The sequence below is a fragment of the Epinephelus moara genome, chromosome 22 (genome assembly GCF_006386435.1).
Source record: "Epinephelus moara isolate mb chromosome 22, YSFRI_EMoa_1.0, whole genome shotgun sequence".
In the NCBI taxonomy this organism is placed as follows: Eukaryota; Metazoa; Chordata; class Actinopteri; order Perciformes; family Serranidae; genus Epinephelus; species Epinephelus moara.
In genome coordinates this window covers 27,667,377-27,684,136 of record NC_065527.1, presented here as the reverse complement: position 1 = coordinate 27,684,136, position 16,760 = coordinate 27,667,377, and the positions used below count along the sequence as shown (strand labels likewise).

General features: G+C 40.5%; 1 protein-coding gene across 3 annotated transcripts in view; it reads right to left on the bottom strand.

The window, feature by feature from the left end:
- LOC126384167 (protein shisa-7-like) overlaps window positions 1–16,760 on the bottom strand; it is a 57,495-nt gene that overhangs the window by 17,868 nt on the left and 22,867 nt on the right. For 2 of the 3 annotated variants that reach the window (XM_050035114.1, XM_050035116.1), the window contains 4 exons: window positions 12,293–15,522; window positions 8,047–8,289; window positions 7,230–7,346; window positions 5,563–5,708 (listed from right to left, as the gene is read on the bottom strand). In XM_050035114.1, coding sequence (XP_049891071.1) covers window positions 5,563–5,708; window positions 7,230–7,346; window positions 8,047–8,289; window positions 12,293–12,705 — 919 coding nt within the window. In that variant the 5' untranslated portion in view covers window positions 12,706–15,522. Of the gene's footprint in view, window positions 1–5,562; window positions 5,709–7,229; window positions 7,347–8,046; window positions 8,290–12,292; window positions 15,523–16,168; window positions 16,561–16,760 lie in introns of all 3 variants that reach the window. The other variant, XM_050035115.1, reaches the window with a different exon arrangement.

Sequence of the window (16,760 nt, the reverse complement as noted above, 5' to 3'; positions counted from 1 at the left end):
CATAGTGTAAATACCCGGCGTTTCAGAGTCCCATTGGAACACTGGCCTCAAGCTTTGGTGGACGCACAACACCAGGTAGAGCGCACTCAGTGCACTTTAGCTGATTTAGTTAGTCTAGAGATAATGTTCAGATTTTTTCCCCCATCAATCAATCAACTGGTTAAGGAGTAGGTAGAATTTTAGTGAATCAACATTTCCTTTGGTTTTCCACAGCCCAATTAAGAAGAAACTAGTTCAGTATTCTCAGTACAGACATTATGGCAGAGTAGAACCACTGTTGTAAAAATCCAAACCACGTATGCTGTTAGCAATACATGAATTATACTTTGTAATTGAGCAAACTAATGCAGGGTTGCAAACTGTTCACTGCCCTGACATCAGCTGTGGTGATCTGTATCACTGATAATGGGAAAATGACAATTCCACAACAGTGTTGATCCCTGGCACCTCTCTTTTAGTTTATCCGATATTGCTTCCGGTGATCTGCCCCAAAAATCCTGGTCGGAGCACCCTCAAATATAGGCATCACATATTGAAGTGTACTATGACACAGAATCAGCCAAGTCATTTCTAAGAGTGCAAGGAAATAGATTTTTTTGTAACACCTACGATGGCTGACAGAGAGGTTTGATAATGGTGTCATAGAAAGATGAACTTTGTTCAATGTGCTGCACAGTATCTGACTCAGAGAGTTGAAGTGTTCTGCTCTTGTATCCTCCCAGGAGAAACTGGCATTACCTAACACAGGAAGAGTGAGGATGGAACTGAAGGACGAATAATAGATTCAAGTTTTCTGATCTCAACTTTATAACTAAAACTTTCATGACGGGATTGGCAAACAAGTGAAATAGAATCGTGAAGGTTCATGGTATTGATTATGCACATACACCGAAAACACTGACAATGTTTCTGTTAATTAAATGTAATTTGTTAATCAATTACTCACTGCTAGTTACATTAAATTCATGAAGAATTTTTTTTTTTTGCACATGCCTCCACAGTGAATGGAGAATCCAATAAGGCAAACATTCTTCATGAATTAAAATAATGACAGAAAAACTGTATCAAAACATGAGTTTATAAAGTGTCACACAACTCATGCTGTATGATCCAAGCCTCATTTATCCAGTCGTATGCTCAGTAATTCCCAAACGTGCATTTTTACTAAAACATTCCAATTTAAAACAAGTCATTACAAACAGTCTCATGCATCGACCAGGCTCAAGTGGAGCTCATATGCGCATGCTCAGGGCACGCTATGGGTAAGCGGAAATGCTCAAAATTGTAACATTTTAGTGAAAATGCATGCATGAAGTACTGAGTAGGTTTGGGCGGAATCACGGTATTACAGTAAACCAGGGTGTTTTGAAATCCTGACGCTATGATTTTCAATACCATCAAAAGTGCTTCTAAGTTAGCTTCTAACTACTTATGCTCCAAGTCATGACCTGAGTTCCTCAAGTCTACCCCCGCTAGTCATCCTTTGTTTGAGGTTGGTAACTAAAGGTGACCGGGCCTTTGCCATTAAGGCCCTGAGGCTCTGGAATTCTCTTCCTGAGGAGATTAGGCTGGCTAGCACATTACCCATTTCTATAGGAAAGCTTTTCCATGATTTGTACTTTCTGATTTGTAATTTCTGTGTTTTATTTCCTTTTGTTCTTTTCTTGCCTCTGTACGCACTATTTTTCTTAGCTCGGAACATTTTTGTTTAGAATATTGTGTTGTTGTTTTATTTTCATGCACTTTGTGAAGGACTTTGTAACCTTGTTTAGATAAGTGCTATACAAATAAAATGTATTACTATTATCATTATTATTATTATTATTATTATTATATTATTTTGTGGGCCAAGTATTCTTTTAAAATGTCAAAGACTTTAAATACATTTTAAACAACCTCCTTGCCATTTAATTCTGTCTATCACCCCGTATTAAAAGCGAACCCTTCAGCAAAAACAGCACTACAAAATAAGTACATTATTTGTAACTTTAGAAAGAATCAAAGCACGACTTCTAAACTGTTTAACAGTTACAAATCTTTTAAATATAAGGCATCTTCACTTTCTGGTTGACAATCTTTGCTCAAAGCACACATAAAATCACAATCTAAACTAATTTGTACTGTAACTTTTATTCTTCACTGTTGCCTTCTTGTGTAACTCATCCCCTGAGGGACACGTGTGGGTGTAATGGTTTGGAATAATTGGCACTGAAACAACTTAAAAAGTTCAGTGAAAATCATGCTTGTTCCCTTTGCCACGGCAACCTTGAGTCTTCTGTAGCAGCCATGTTAGATGCACCAAATCAGCCTTTATGAGCGATGATTTCACAATCACATCTTGATTTATTTCCTGAGAACAACTGCAACAGCATTTGCTGGGAGATGTATCACTTGTGCTAGCATTGCTTTCTTGTTTTCTTGGTGCAAAGCCTGGGAAAACAGAGTCAGGTAAAGTGCAGTGACCTCGCTTAAGCCCAGACCTCCTGTAATATGTAGTGTCAGCTGTAAGCACAGTCGCACATCATTGCTACACAGAAAGGAGAAGAGGAAGAAGAAGAAGCACATTTGGAAGCAGGCTTGTGGTAGTAAGTGGGTGGTGGTGGAGGGGAGGACAGGCTTGCATTAAGCAGAGGGCAGGCCAGACAACGTTTAGCTCACACTCTTATCAAAGATGTGTCACTGTCAACACAACCAGATACACATTTAAATGTTTGAAACAAAGCAGTGTTGAAGGCGGCACAGCTGTTGTAAGAGTGCAGGACAACAGGCCGTCATACCAACAACAAGACAGACAGACAGTGTGGTAGTGAGGCCGTGGATCCGGCCGGCGGCTTGTTCGCTGCCTGTGCTGGACCGTGCTGCTGACCACAAGGCTTACCGATGGTAGCAGAGTGTTTGGGGCTGGAGGCAGACCCCTGCTGGTTAAAATGGTGGGGCAAGTTCCCAGCTGCAAAGAGAGCAGAGCCGACAAACTGATGGACAACCACTCCAGAGACACAGAGCCATGTGTCGAGTAAGCATTTGTGTCAGTAGAGACAGAGAGAGGACAGAGAGGGACAGAAAGATAGAGACAGGGTAGAGACAGACAGTCCCACCAGGAATTGGCTTTTCTTTCTTTAGATAGTTTTACTTTACTGACACACATTTCAACAATAAACTCAAACTGCTGATAAACATCATGTCTTTTCATGCCTTCAGGAGATCTAGGAGGAGGAGATTAAAGAATGTTTTATCCTCCATTAGAAGTTTTAATTATTCAGTGTTCATTCAATCTGTTTGTTGTTTGAATACTATGAAAAGAACACAATATCTTAAACAACTCACTTTACAATTTTAAAGTCAAGAATTATGTGCAAAAAGTCAGGTTTCATGTGTTTGTTTTGGGTGATGTTAAAGTCAATCCATTTTAATAAAATGTGGACTATGAGCAGAGGTCGCACTGACTGAATATTTTTCATCACTGATTTTTGTTTTTCTAATGATTACAACAGTGAGGGTGATTGACCGTAACTTTAAGTTATTCACACTCCTGTCCAGTTGGTGGTGTGTGCATATTATTTAGCCATTTTCTAGTCTTGTTTTTGACTCACGTACATGATCTCACTGTGTAGCTGGCTTTAGCCAAAGAGGTTACCTTGGTTACCTCTTTTCTTTAGCCATCACATTGATAGGCTATTTTGCTACACACCATTGCAAAATGGCAAGATAGCTGAGTGTCCGAAGTTTCTTTTAAAAGCCCAATATTTGTGACACCATTGATAAACGAGGTGAAAAAGTAGGTCTGGTCAGTTTAATGTCTGCACAATTTAACACAGCATCAGCAGCTAACATGCAACATTGAGTCGTTAACAGTCCTAACAAAGTCACAACACCGTAACTGTTCGATTCTATTGTTATATTAGTTATTAACAGTGAGGTAAGGGTGGCTTTGTGTTGCTAACACTTAGCCCTGTCACCGTGTTTGTGCAAGTGGACTCTCACAAGCTCACACTCCTGTAGCAGTCTCATGATAAACAGAGTGAGAGCAGGGCAAAGACAGGCCGAGTGAATCAAGATGCTCTACATCTTTACAATCAAAATAAGATTTTACCATTTTTAAATAAAAGTCACTTTCAACACCTCAACATTCGAAACATCAAACATCGGCTGTTAATTACGAACATTACCGAAGTTCCACAGCCTTAAAAATAGAAAAAAGAGAGATTGATGCAGTGGAGGATTAAGGACAAGCAGGTAATGCTGATGGTGTTTTTCAGCCAACAGCACCTAAATTTAAAATGACAGGTAATATAAGATTATGACGGAATTTTTACCATGCTATCCATCAAAATAACAGACGACAAGAAAGTCTAACACAACCTCTGACTATGAGTCCAGCATTTTTTTGTACTTAAGTCACATTTTCATTGAGTGTGATTTCTCATTGTTGAAACCCTTTAAGTTCTGCAAAAAAATCCCAAAACAACTCAGCACAATCCTGGAGAGTCTGGAAGGACAGAGCTTGTTCTCTGAGAGGTGAGAGACAGTAGAAGCAGCGAGAGAGACAGAGCAGTAAAGAGAGAAATGTGTGTTATTTTTGTGTGTTTAGACTGTAATTGTGTGAATTGGTACAGTACAAGAAAACAAACACGTTCACCAACACTCATTTCTGTCTCGTCAGAAACAACACAGAGCTGCCGGGAGTGGGCAGCCGGAGGTGCATAAGAATGAGAAAATTAAAGACTTGCTGACTTTGTCTTGCAGAAACTGTCAAAGCCTTGATTACCACAAAAAAGAAGTGCTAAACCTTTAAAGCATACATCTTTAGATGTAGCTAGGATAATATGTAAAATAAATACTGTGAAAAACACTCATCTCTGATGCCAACTGTTAAAAACAGCCCACGCGTGAGAAAATGTAAAAATTTCCAGTGCATTTCAGCATTTAAATGCTTACAGAGACTTTTTTTCTGGCCAAGTGTTTCAGGATTACTCAGGCTTTTTCATCCTGGGCCCTGTTCTCCCATGTTTTTGTATTACTAACTAACTAACTAACTAACTAACTAACTAACTAACTAACAACAGTTTTTTGAACTGGTCTAGTACTGAGAGAGCACTGAGGTCATCAAACACTTCGTCACTGTCGTCATCAGTGTCATGCCAGGTGTTAGAGAGCATTTTTGTTTTCAGAACTAATATTGATTTCACCACAATAACTAAATGAACTGATTTGTTTACGTTCATACATATATACTAACTAGATTGTTGTAGGCACAATGCTGTATGAATTTAGATTTAGCAGTATTCCCTTCTAGACAGAATATATGAAGATAAATCCACAGTATATGAATTTAAAAGGATTATACGGCATTATTTCATGTTGCTTTACTGTCAAACAAAGGCGCACTGAGATCACAACAATCATATTCCAGCTAAAGTGTTATGTCACTGATACTATAAAAAAGCACAATCCATGTCATTGGGGACATGACACTTAATTTCATCTGAACATGATGACTAATGTGTGTAATTAATATGTTTTACTTTTGTTTAAATTTTGGTCTTTTAACATGAAGTCACTTACTGCGGTTGTCTTTGCTCTGCAGGATGGGGGTGTAGAGGGTTTTGGATGTTCGTCCATCTGAGGTGGTGGTCGTCAACACTGTGGTGTTGTTCCTCTCTCCCTGCTGCACCGGGCTCGACTGGTGACGTAAGATATCCACCAGTGATCTGACACAGCAGAGGGCGGATGGAGGGATGAGGAGAAGAGAGGGTGAGGGGAAAGACAAAAGGTCAGGGAGAGGCAGAGAGGCAGAGGTGAGAAAAAGAATATGAATACGGAGGAAGCAATTTATTGAGCCAACTCCAAAACCCACACTTCACTGTTTGTACAGTTGTTATTTTTTTATAATTTCTAAGTCACAAATTCACATCAATCCTTCAAATCAGTCAAACTGACCTTTTCGTCAACACTCCAGTTAGCTGCCAGTTTATTTTTTGTCTAATTCCTGGATCTCAAATTTCTTGAAATTCCCTTCTTGCCTACTATTATTCAACACAATAGAAACATTATTCTTCTGTATGCGCACTTTCAATAGAAAAATGGATGTCAGCATGAAATCCGCAGAGACATGCAAGGACATGTCTTCACACCTGTGTTACTGAGACTCTGCCTAGTTTAGAGTTTAAATGTTTTTTGGTTTAATAAATCATTATGGCTGTAGAATAATAACATCTGCGTAAAGGCTGATTCCCTATAAGCCTCGCTGTCACTATGCAATTTTGTCTGCCACCAGTTATGATCTCCCAGAAAATAAAGGTTCGATTTATGGACACAAAGCAAGTGCGTCAACCATTGTGCAACCAAAACAAAAAGAGGATAGCGCTTTTGTTTTCCCCTGTAGCTATCAGTAGCTGTCTCCAATTATCAGAGAGTGTCAATGTTAATTTTCTGCGGTTACTGTTACTGTTAGATCAGGCAATACGACATGCAGGTGATGGTCACTGCTCTTTGTTACGCACAACTCTTCCACTGCTGGGGAGGCAGAAACCACTGCAAGCCAAGCTGTTTTGCAGCTTTTCTTTCCCTTTTGATTCAGTCCTTTAAAATCCCTGCCATCTGCACATTAGAACTGCCAGTTTTTAGGAAAAAAGAAAAGAAAAAAAGAAAAAAAGGCCAAAATTATTGACTGGCCCAGCCCCAGTGGGTTGGGCCTGCGTCCAACCTCTGTGACAGCAGCAACAGAAAGTTTGCTGATTTTTCTTACGTTAGCTTTGAATTTTTGGAATCCTGACGCTAACTGAAGCCTGGCTGTTTTATAAATTTTAAACAGTTTTCCATTGTATGCCAGTTTACGTTCCTATTCTTGCGTAAGACTTTTTTTCAAGTAAGCAAGTATTGGAATATGGAAATTACTTAAAATGCCCATCGCTGATGCTCATATTCTTTATGTACTCTGGATTTTGAGACAGGACAAGGTTAAGTGTATTACAGAAAAAGCAAAGGCAAACTCGTCCCCATATATTAAGGAACATCTGCGTTATAGAGACCTATGTTTGAAAGGCATTTAATAGGAAACAGACAAAGCCAGCAATGTTACAGTTTCCATGTTTGTCCACCAAGCTTCTCACATTATCTCACGTCCTGTCTGATATTGGCTCTTCTCCAGTCTCACCTCGATGTTCTCTGTTTCGCCTACAACATCACTAACAGTCAGTGAAGCCTTCACCCTGCCTGTCCCGTGGTCTCACCTGGGCATGTTGATGTCCCTGTTGCGGGGTCGACGCGCCACCTTGCTGAAGGCGATCCTGACACCCACAGCCACCACCAGCGTGAAGGAGATCACACCTCCGATCACATAGGCCGTACTGTGTCCAGAGAAAAACACAACATTACCTCATTTAGCACAACAGTGGAGGAAAACGTTTAAAAGTTTTACCTTTGAAGTTATTTATGCTTGTTATCGTATCTCCTTAAATCCCTTTTTTTTTTGCATGTCATTTATTTCTGCCTTGATGGTGTAACATTTCTCATCTATTTCTATGACAACGTTTTCCAGTCTGGAGGGTTTTCATACTGTAATTTTTTGCATTTATACTATATAGCAGAGGCAAATAAGAGTGGGTGGTAGAAAAAGCACAAAGACTTTTGGAGGATGAATCATGTAATCAAGTCTAATTTGGCACTGTATTAAGATGCTGTTAACTTCTGATGTACAACTGGGAAATCAAAAATGTATAAGAGTGCAGTTTACAACAACAAATACTACTATTGCATTTTCTGATTGCTACTTGTATTACTCGTAATATTTCTACTTTTGGTAATCCTAAAATGTGGGGCATTGTGGTCTGTATTTTCCACAAGAATATAAATACATGATTGCAGGTAGCTAAAATACAGAACAGGAAATTAAGTATCTTTTCCTTCCTTTCAAATAAAAAGATAAAAAATTACATTATACAACTTTTTTTTTTGTTTCTGTTTACAAGATAATGACCACATATTGTACTTTTCCTTAAAATGGCCTTTAATTACTGATAGCAGTGACAAACGAGTTCAGACTCTGACCTGCTGTTGTGCTGCTGGAGCGTCTCGAAGTCTGGGTCAGGCTTGTTCCCCGGGGGCACAGTGATGGGGGCCTGCGGCTCAGCCCAGACGGGGGTGTTGTAGTTGTGGCAGGAGTTCTGGTCCAGTCGGTTCCTCTGGTGTTCGCAGCAGAACCGGTAGTGGCAGGTTCCGCAGCAGTAGATGTAGCTGCCCTTGGAGCAGTTGAACGTGCTGTCAAAGTGCCCCATCACGTCGAAGTAACCCCTGTGGAACAAAGTGGATATGGTTCACAAGAACTTCATGTCTTAGTCACATTTAGGATTCTTCTAAGAACTTGAAACCTGGTCTGGGTTACTTGGCACCTCCCATCATGAGCAGCAGTTTCTTTTAGTAAAAAATGTAATCCTCACTGATTCAGTGTCTACCAGAGACGGTTTTGCAATGAGGTAATGCACATTTTCTCATGGCCATTTTTGATCCAAGCCCATTACTTTTACCCTGATTCAGGGTTTCCCCACACATTCATTTATTTTCTTGCGGCCTGCTAAGACGAAAACATCTGACGCTATGTTTTTATTTTCTATTTCTGGAGCTGGACTGTTCATTAGGAGCACTGCTGGAATATATACCATTTGATTATTAATTGCTCTACACTCTCGGGGGGGCAGAGCGCAGTTTGTGAACAGACGAAGCATAAGAACAGCAGGCGCACTGAAAGTGGAACTTAACTGTTCATTGTACTGGGTCTAAAAGTTTGCCTCTGCAGCAGCTGCTCCTCTCATCCATCGATCTCATCTGATAGCTTTGATTGGATTGATACATCAATCATCTACCCTATGACTCAAACTCCACACAAAAAAAACAGGAAAAACAATGAACTCATGAAGAGTTCTGCTGGCACTGCTTTCACGAACCCACAAAAAACTCAAACAACTAAACAGTAAGTACTTGTGCGCATCTGTTCAACCATGGATGTGCCAGTGACAAACAAAAACATAGTCTAAGGTCAGAATGACACAGTATTTTACTGCTATTTAAAGGGTTCATTATTCAGATAGTAAGATGTGCCTACACAGGCAGGTTCACAACACGCTTACACTCTGCTTGTTATGGGTGATATATCACTAATGAGAGAAATATTGAAGGGGAAATACACCCATTTTCATTTCTCTTTCAAATCCAAAAGCTAGAGTGCTAAAACTCAAATCTTAAATGTTGTAGTGATAAAGTCTGGAGCTGCTCCATAAACAATGACTGGTGAAAGATGTTATAGATGACACTGAGAGCACTCAGGGGAATGTTCTGAGTATATGGCTACATTTTCTGTTAAAATAAATCTCATTTGGGTATTAAAAAGAAAAACATAATGTGGGTCTACAAAATCAGGCTCCCATTCATTGTCCATGGACCAGCTCCAGATTTTATACCCTGTGACATCACATAAGTTTCAGACGTACCTCTCTTGTTTCTGGCTTTGATGGAGAGTAGCACAAATATTGACTGAACCTTCCCAGGCCATGAAAATAATAACGTACTGAATTTCTTAATTTGTGTGGTTTTCCCCTTTAACTACATTCTGTAAAATGTGAACGTAGCAGAGAGCAGAGCAGAGTTGCAGCATAACAACACTGATTATTTCACAAGTAAAAAGTTTATTTCTGTTTCCTCTGTCAAGTCTATACAGTTTTTGGTTTTGCTGCTTAAGTGTCCCTGATATTTGCTGCAATGACATCACTGCTCATACTGGGTTACTCTTATCGGAAAACCAGTCGGTTTTCCGATTTGCCAAATCCACTATATAAACAGCAATGGGCCTAGAGATTGTAGTTGGTTGACTTTATGTAACACCCACAACATACCTATGACTAATTAAGGGACTAAATACAACCCATTTGCTCCTTGTGTCTTACTTTGACCTGTTACATTTAACCAGCAATGGTGGAACTGGACACGCCCTAAATACACTTGAGACCATGCTCTATACATCATTTAAATGGGGCCCTCAGTGCCCTCCGTTTCCGTCACTCAGTGAGTCTTGTCTTGTTTGAGGACTGAGTAGATAAACGCTCTGCATCACCATGGATGTTTCTCCAATTTGAAGAGGGCAGGGTGCCACCAAAAATGCATGAACGACTAATAGCTCTAATTACTGAGCAGCCGGAGCTATGATGTCATCTTACAGACAGAAATGACATTTAAAGAAACATCAAGTTGAGGAGCTTTATGTAATGTTACTGTGCTGTTAATGCTGCTTAAGATCGCCTGAACGTAGCTGCTGATAGCTGTGGGGTGTGTGTGTGTGTGTGTGTGTGTGTGTGTGTGTGTGTGTGTGTGTGGCTGGCGAGCACACATCTGATGTAGAGCTGATTACATGTTGCCTGGCAACAGCCGGACGCCTCTCAGTGCAAAAAATATAAAGCTCCAGTGAGATGAAGATCAAAACTGTTGCAGAAGGAAAAGAATCATGATGCGCCTCGTTCTTTATGGCATCCAGTGTGATCAACGCATCACACAAATGGCAGTAACTGCGTGCTATAAAGAAGACGTAGCCCCTCTGCTGGGAACCACAGGTGACTTTATATGACGCACCTAAGGCCCATCACGTCTGGTTTTTAAATAAACAGTTTTTCTCAAGGGAGCAGACTGGATCTGAACTAGTTTTCACCTGGAATTTATGACCCCTTGAACCTAAAATTTGTTGCCAACAACAACAAATGGTCAAGTAAAAGGACTCTTGCTTTCAATGGTGTTTTTTAAATGCTGAATTTCAAAAGTGTCTAGTACTATATTTTTAATTGATTTTAATCTGCCTTTTACATTTCTTATTCCCTAAAAGTTGGGACATTGTGTAAAACGTAAATAAAAACAGAATGACCTGAATTCAGTTGAATACAGTACAAAGATATTAAATGGTCAAACCGATTATCTAACCTTTATTTTATATTATTTAACCTGTATATTTTTGTTAATATACACTCGTTCTGAATTTGATGCCTGCAACACGTTTCAAAAATGTTGGGACAGGAGCATGTTAACCACTGTGTGACATCACCTTTCCTTTTAACAACACTCAGTAAGTGTTTGGGAACTGAGGACACTAACTGTTTAAGTTTTTAAACTGAAATTCTTTCCCATTCTTGCTTGATCTACGACTTCAGTTACTCAACAGTCGAGGGTCTCCGTTGTCGTATTTTGTGCTTCATAATGTGCCACACATGCTCAGTGGGAGACAGGTCTGGACTGCAGGCGGGCCAGTCTAGTACCTGCACTCTTTTACTGCAAAGCTACGCTGTTATAACACGTGCAGAATGTGTCTCCCTCGTCACTAATCTCCCTGGAATAAACAGGGCCCTGAAAAAGAAGTCTTCTGGATGACAGCATATGTTGCTCCAAAACCTGTATGTACCTTTTAGCATTCAAGGTGTCTTCATAGACACCTTGAATGCACACCGTCATATCATCACAGATACTGGCATTTGAACTTTGTGCTGGTAACAATCTGGATGATCCTTTTCCTCTTTAGCCCGGAGGACATGACGTCCATGACTTCCAAAAACAATTTGAAGTGTGGATTCCCTGAATCATTTGATGATATTATAGATTGTAGATTGTGAAATCCCGAAATATCTTGCAATTCAGCATTGACAAAGGTTCTCAAACTATTTGCCCACAAAGTTTTTCGCAAAGTGACCATCCCTGGTTGTGAACTACTGAGCCTTGCAAGGATGTCCCTTTCATACCCAGTCATAATACTATCATTTGTTACAGATTAACCTGTCTATCTTCATTTGTTACCGATGAACCTGTCTATCTTCATTTGTTACCGATGAACCTGTCTATCTGTGGAATGTTTTAAACAGATGTTTGTTGAGTGTCCCACAACTTTCCCAGTCTTTTGTTGCTCCTGTTCCAATTTTTCTGGAACGTATTTCAGGCATCAAATTCAGAAAAAATGCATATTTACAAAAACCAAAAAACTATATCAGTTTAAACACCAAATATCTTGTCTTTGTACTGTATTCAATTGAATATAGGTCAAAAAAGATGTGCAAATAATTGCACACTGTTTTCATTTAGGTTTACAAAGCATCCCAACTTTTTGGGAATCAGGTTAATAGTACTCAAAAAGAACAAAAAAAAAACAAAACAAAAAAAAAAGCTCACTGATTTTCTGAAAAATATATAAATAACTAAATCAATAGCCAGAAAAAATAACTTCATAATATCACACAACTCAACACAACATGAAGTAGTTTTGTAGCTGTACCTGCACACGTCCACATCCACCAGCTGTCTGGGCGGTGGAGCCACCTGGGCCGCACCGAGCGGAGGCTTCAGGGCGTCGGCTGTCACATTCCTTGGCAACATGGTCTGAGGGAGGGGCTTTGGAGGGAGCTCGGCCATAACTGGTGGATCGTCTCCATCCTCCACCTCGGCCGCTTTTGGCGCCACTTTGGCCCCGGCCTTCAGCGGCGGCAGTGGTGGCTTGTAGCCAGTCAGGAGGAACAAGGTGGTGCTCCTTTTATCGGCTGCAGTGGAGCTACTGCCGCCAGTCAGAATCCTGACATCGCTGTCAACAGCACGTCGCTCCGTGGTGATGGTTACCGTGGAGACAGCGAGGCAGGACAAAAGCAGGAGGGACAAGCAAAACATCCCTCCTAAAGTTGTACGTTTCATCATTTTATCACAAAGTTCTTGAGCCGTTGTTAAAAAAAAGTCACATACACAGCTCTTACTGTGAATTGTCAGTGTCCTCGTCAAAGATGGCGGCTTCTTGACTTATAAAAACCTTTTTGTATGAAAAGTCTGATCCTTTTTGGTTCTGCACACACTGCACAGAAGCAAAGGGTCTCTCTTGGAGTTTCACTCAGTTCAAGCGATGTATCATGAATGTGTTTGGCATTTCACTCTTTCAGCTTAGTGTAAACATTTCTTCCTGTGTACAAATCCTTCAGTTAAGCAGCTTTTGTAAACATTGAGGTCTTTCAGAGTTTTTAGGCCCTATACGAACTGCCTGTGAAATGGCTGTAGTTCTGAAATAATCGATTTAAATGAAAACTTTAACTGATTATAAATATAGCATAATGTGGTCTGTTTTATGGCAGCAGGTGTCGGATATTTAATTTTGGTCTGTCAGTTGACAATTTTACAGTCTGTTGGCCAAAATCTTTAAAATAGGCAGTAATTTTTTTACATTTTCTGTAAACAAAATGAGAAAACTGTGAACTCTTTAATTATAATAACCCATCCACAAAAGAGTCTCTTATTTCTCCTACTGACAAGTTTTCTTGGGAGTTGTTTATGGCACAAAAGTTACGATTCACATAAGAAACTGCAATGGAAAATGTAGTCTGTAAACATTTAGCGTTGTATGTAAACTTTATTTTTTCCACTTGTTGAGCTTTAACAGATGTTGGGTGTTTTCTTGTTCAGAGTTTGGCACTTGTTGTCCTGCGTGGATAACCGTTATGTAAAATCATACATGGAAAAATGCTTCTTTTTTTTTTTTTAAATCAAATCAAATATCCGAGCAGTGTGTGTCTCGTGTGTGTAAACAACAGTGCTGGCAGCTTCAGGGATCTCCGCTTTGTTTAGTTGCAAAGCTGAGAGGAAGTCTGAATTTGGCACAAGCTGTGACTTAACTTTGTTTTTCTTTACATCATGTTCACAGTTTGCCAATAAACAAACTCTTCCCTTCAAAAGATTTAGAGGAAGAGAATTGGTAAAGGTCAATATGCTTGAGATTTTGGTTTAAAGTACAGTAGAACAGTGGATTTAGAAGTTGCGGACAGTGAGTTTGACTAATAAAGCTGCAAAATCAACATTAAGCAGCATCAAAGTCCTTCCAGCAACTACTGGTGGACAGTCCAATAAATGAGCATGTCAAGGCATTCACAACAGAGTGTTCAAGAGTAGGAAACTGCTGACGAAAATCACAGAGGGGGGGGAGAAAAAAAAAAAAAAATAGAGGATCTATGTGCGTTCGATACTCTTGTGTGAGTGTCTTTGCTCTGAATTTAGCTTGGCCCAACAGAAGAGAACGAAGGAGGGCTTGGGCCCGGTTCTAGCAGGGCAGCGAGGTTCTGCCCACAGAACAGACATGAAAATGTCCGGATTCATCCGTCAACGCAGAGGAACACGGGGGCGACGACGGGAACTCGCGATCGCTGCCACGCTTGACACCGCAGGCCACCGGCTCACAGATTTAGTTCAATCCTAAAACACGGGTAGAAAAAAAAAAAAATTCACAAAGCTGTTCTTTAATCCAAACATATGAAATTTTAGGATTCTTCTCAAGAACAGTTTCCTCATTGACTCCCTGAATGTGCACTGATGTGTTTAAAGATCACTTTGTTGGAGGGATCTTAAACATTGTGAGGTGTGTTGTACATGACAATTTGTATGGCTGGTGTTCAGTATGGCTTTAGGTTATGTTCTTACAAACTTCACCAATAAATGTTAATACAGTGACAGGTTTTAAATTGCATGTTTGTTTAGTAGAATAAAAGGAAGAATGCAAAAAAGTTGAAGAGGTCACTGGGATTAGATAAAGGGGGGGCTTTCAGGTTGTTCAGTGTAATCGAGCGCCACGTGTGGAAGAAACAGAAAACGACAAAGAGCGAGAGGCCTCTCTCTTATAAGCAACTGGAAGAAGGAGATAGGCAAAGTGTCAACAGTGTTTCACAGCGCGGACTGAGATGACGGTATATCTCCGAGCCTTTGAGATAGCAGCAGCAGCGGCGGCAGCGGCGGAGCCTGTATTTATCAGGTTAGAGGAGGCTTGTGTTGCCCGTCAGTCAAACGCCATCCTGCCAAAGCCTTAAAGTGTTCAGACAGCGTCAGAGCAGAGTTATCACTGCATACCACGCGCTTCTTCTGCAACACACAACTACAAGCCAGAGAATCTGTTTATAAAGCACTTTGAACCAATAATGCACTGATCATCGTCTCTCAGTTTCAGCATTAAGAGCAGCAGCTATGCAAACACTGACAGAAGACAATGGATATCAAGTTTGTTAAAATGTGCTGAGATGAATTTGTTGAGATTAAATATGACTTAAATGGGATCTAGGGTGTTGTAATGTTTTTGTTGATTGGGAAAGAAATAAAGCTGTACTCTATTTACTAAATCAGGTTTTCAAAGCTGAATTACTAAAATTCTTATGGTGGTAAGTTTCGTAGATTTTTTGCTTCTTCTCTTGACACAGTCAGTTTGGCACCTGGTTTTGGTCTTGCTTAGAACAAACAGTGGACGAGAAGGGGCAAGGTCTGTAGCCTTGAATCCAAACGATAACAAGAAAGTAAAAATAGTGGAAAGGGAAGCAGGAACAGTTAGAGAGGAGCCTCGGCTTTGAAAGCAGCTGAGCAGCCCCTAAACCTCCTCCATGTGGTGCAGGAGGACAGTCCTGTTGCAATCCAAAGTGGCTCCTGCCTGTTCTTCTTCAAGTTGTTTCTTTCTCTCACAGGTTCACATCTACTTGTTCTTCAGTTTTCACACTGAAAGAGAAGAACGCAACATGTTTGTAAGGATGCATTTAGTGGAGTAGATGTTGATGTAAAGGTTTGTTAAAAAAGAATCTGCAATCCCTGGTATCTTTTAACCCCATTAAATTCAAATTATCAGGTTAGTTTGTTTCCACCTCTTCTCAAACAGACAAGAGTTCATTTCTGTAACATGATAATATCAAAACTTCTTGATAAAATAGCATTTGAACTCAATCTGAACTCATGTCTAATATGTTGGTGCATAAATTTATGGTAAACCTGAGGTACGCAGTTATACTGTGGCGTCATTGGGCAAAAATCCCATAATAATCTTTGAACATATTGTAATTCAAGTGGACTGAGAGAAATCTAGACTTCTGCATCTGCTCTTGGTTCTGTTTTCAGGCTTTAGAAATTTTGGCCTGTGACAAAAGACTTGGGCCAATCACAGGTCCTTTCAGAGAGAGGGCATTCTTATTGGCTGTTGCATGCACGCCCCTCCAGTAAAAGTCTGATTCAATGGCGGAAAATCCTGCATTGGCAGCAACTGCCTACAGTGTCATTCAACCTAGAAAGAAAGACAAACTCATCAAAAAGAAAGAGATTCTGATAGCAAATAAACAAAACAGTCCACCTTTATGTAGCTAACATTACTTACAGCCTTGAATCGCAGTGTGTCCTCCGCCAAACTCCCCGCCACTACAGACCACCTTGCCGGGAGGAAAGCAGGCAGCAGCTCCAGAGACAGACTCCCAGTCAGTGGCAACAACAACCCAAATCTAGCTAGTGGAAACCCCAGCTCAGGGGGAACGGACAGCCTCAACTCCCCGCCAGATCAGCAAACTTTCTGTTGCTGCTGTTACACAGGTAAGACCGAGGACTGCAGCTAGCCACCAGCCCTCTGTGACACCTGGCAATAGGGGAATTCTGCAGGTTGATTTTATCCATCCCCTGAGCTGCTGCTAGCTCTTCTCCTGGGGAAGCAGTTCACAGTGGCGGGTAGTGAAGTGGAGGGTTAGTATAGTAGCTAAGTCTTGTCTCATTTGTGGCCTGATAAACAGAAAGAGAGAGTGGTCAAGGAGGGGCTGATTGAATGCACTGCATGCAACTCAACAATGACATAAGATTAAACAAAGTGATGTATGGGAAACACAGGGTTACTGTATGAAGCACCGGCATGTGCCAGTGGTCATCTGGTGGGACGGGCTTAGAGGGGAGAGCTGCAAGTTCTGACTTTTTTTTCTTTTTTT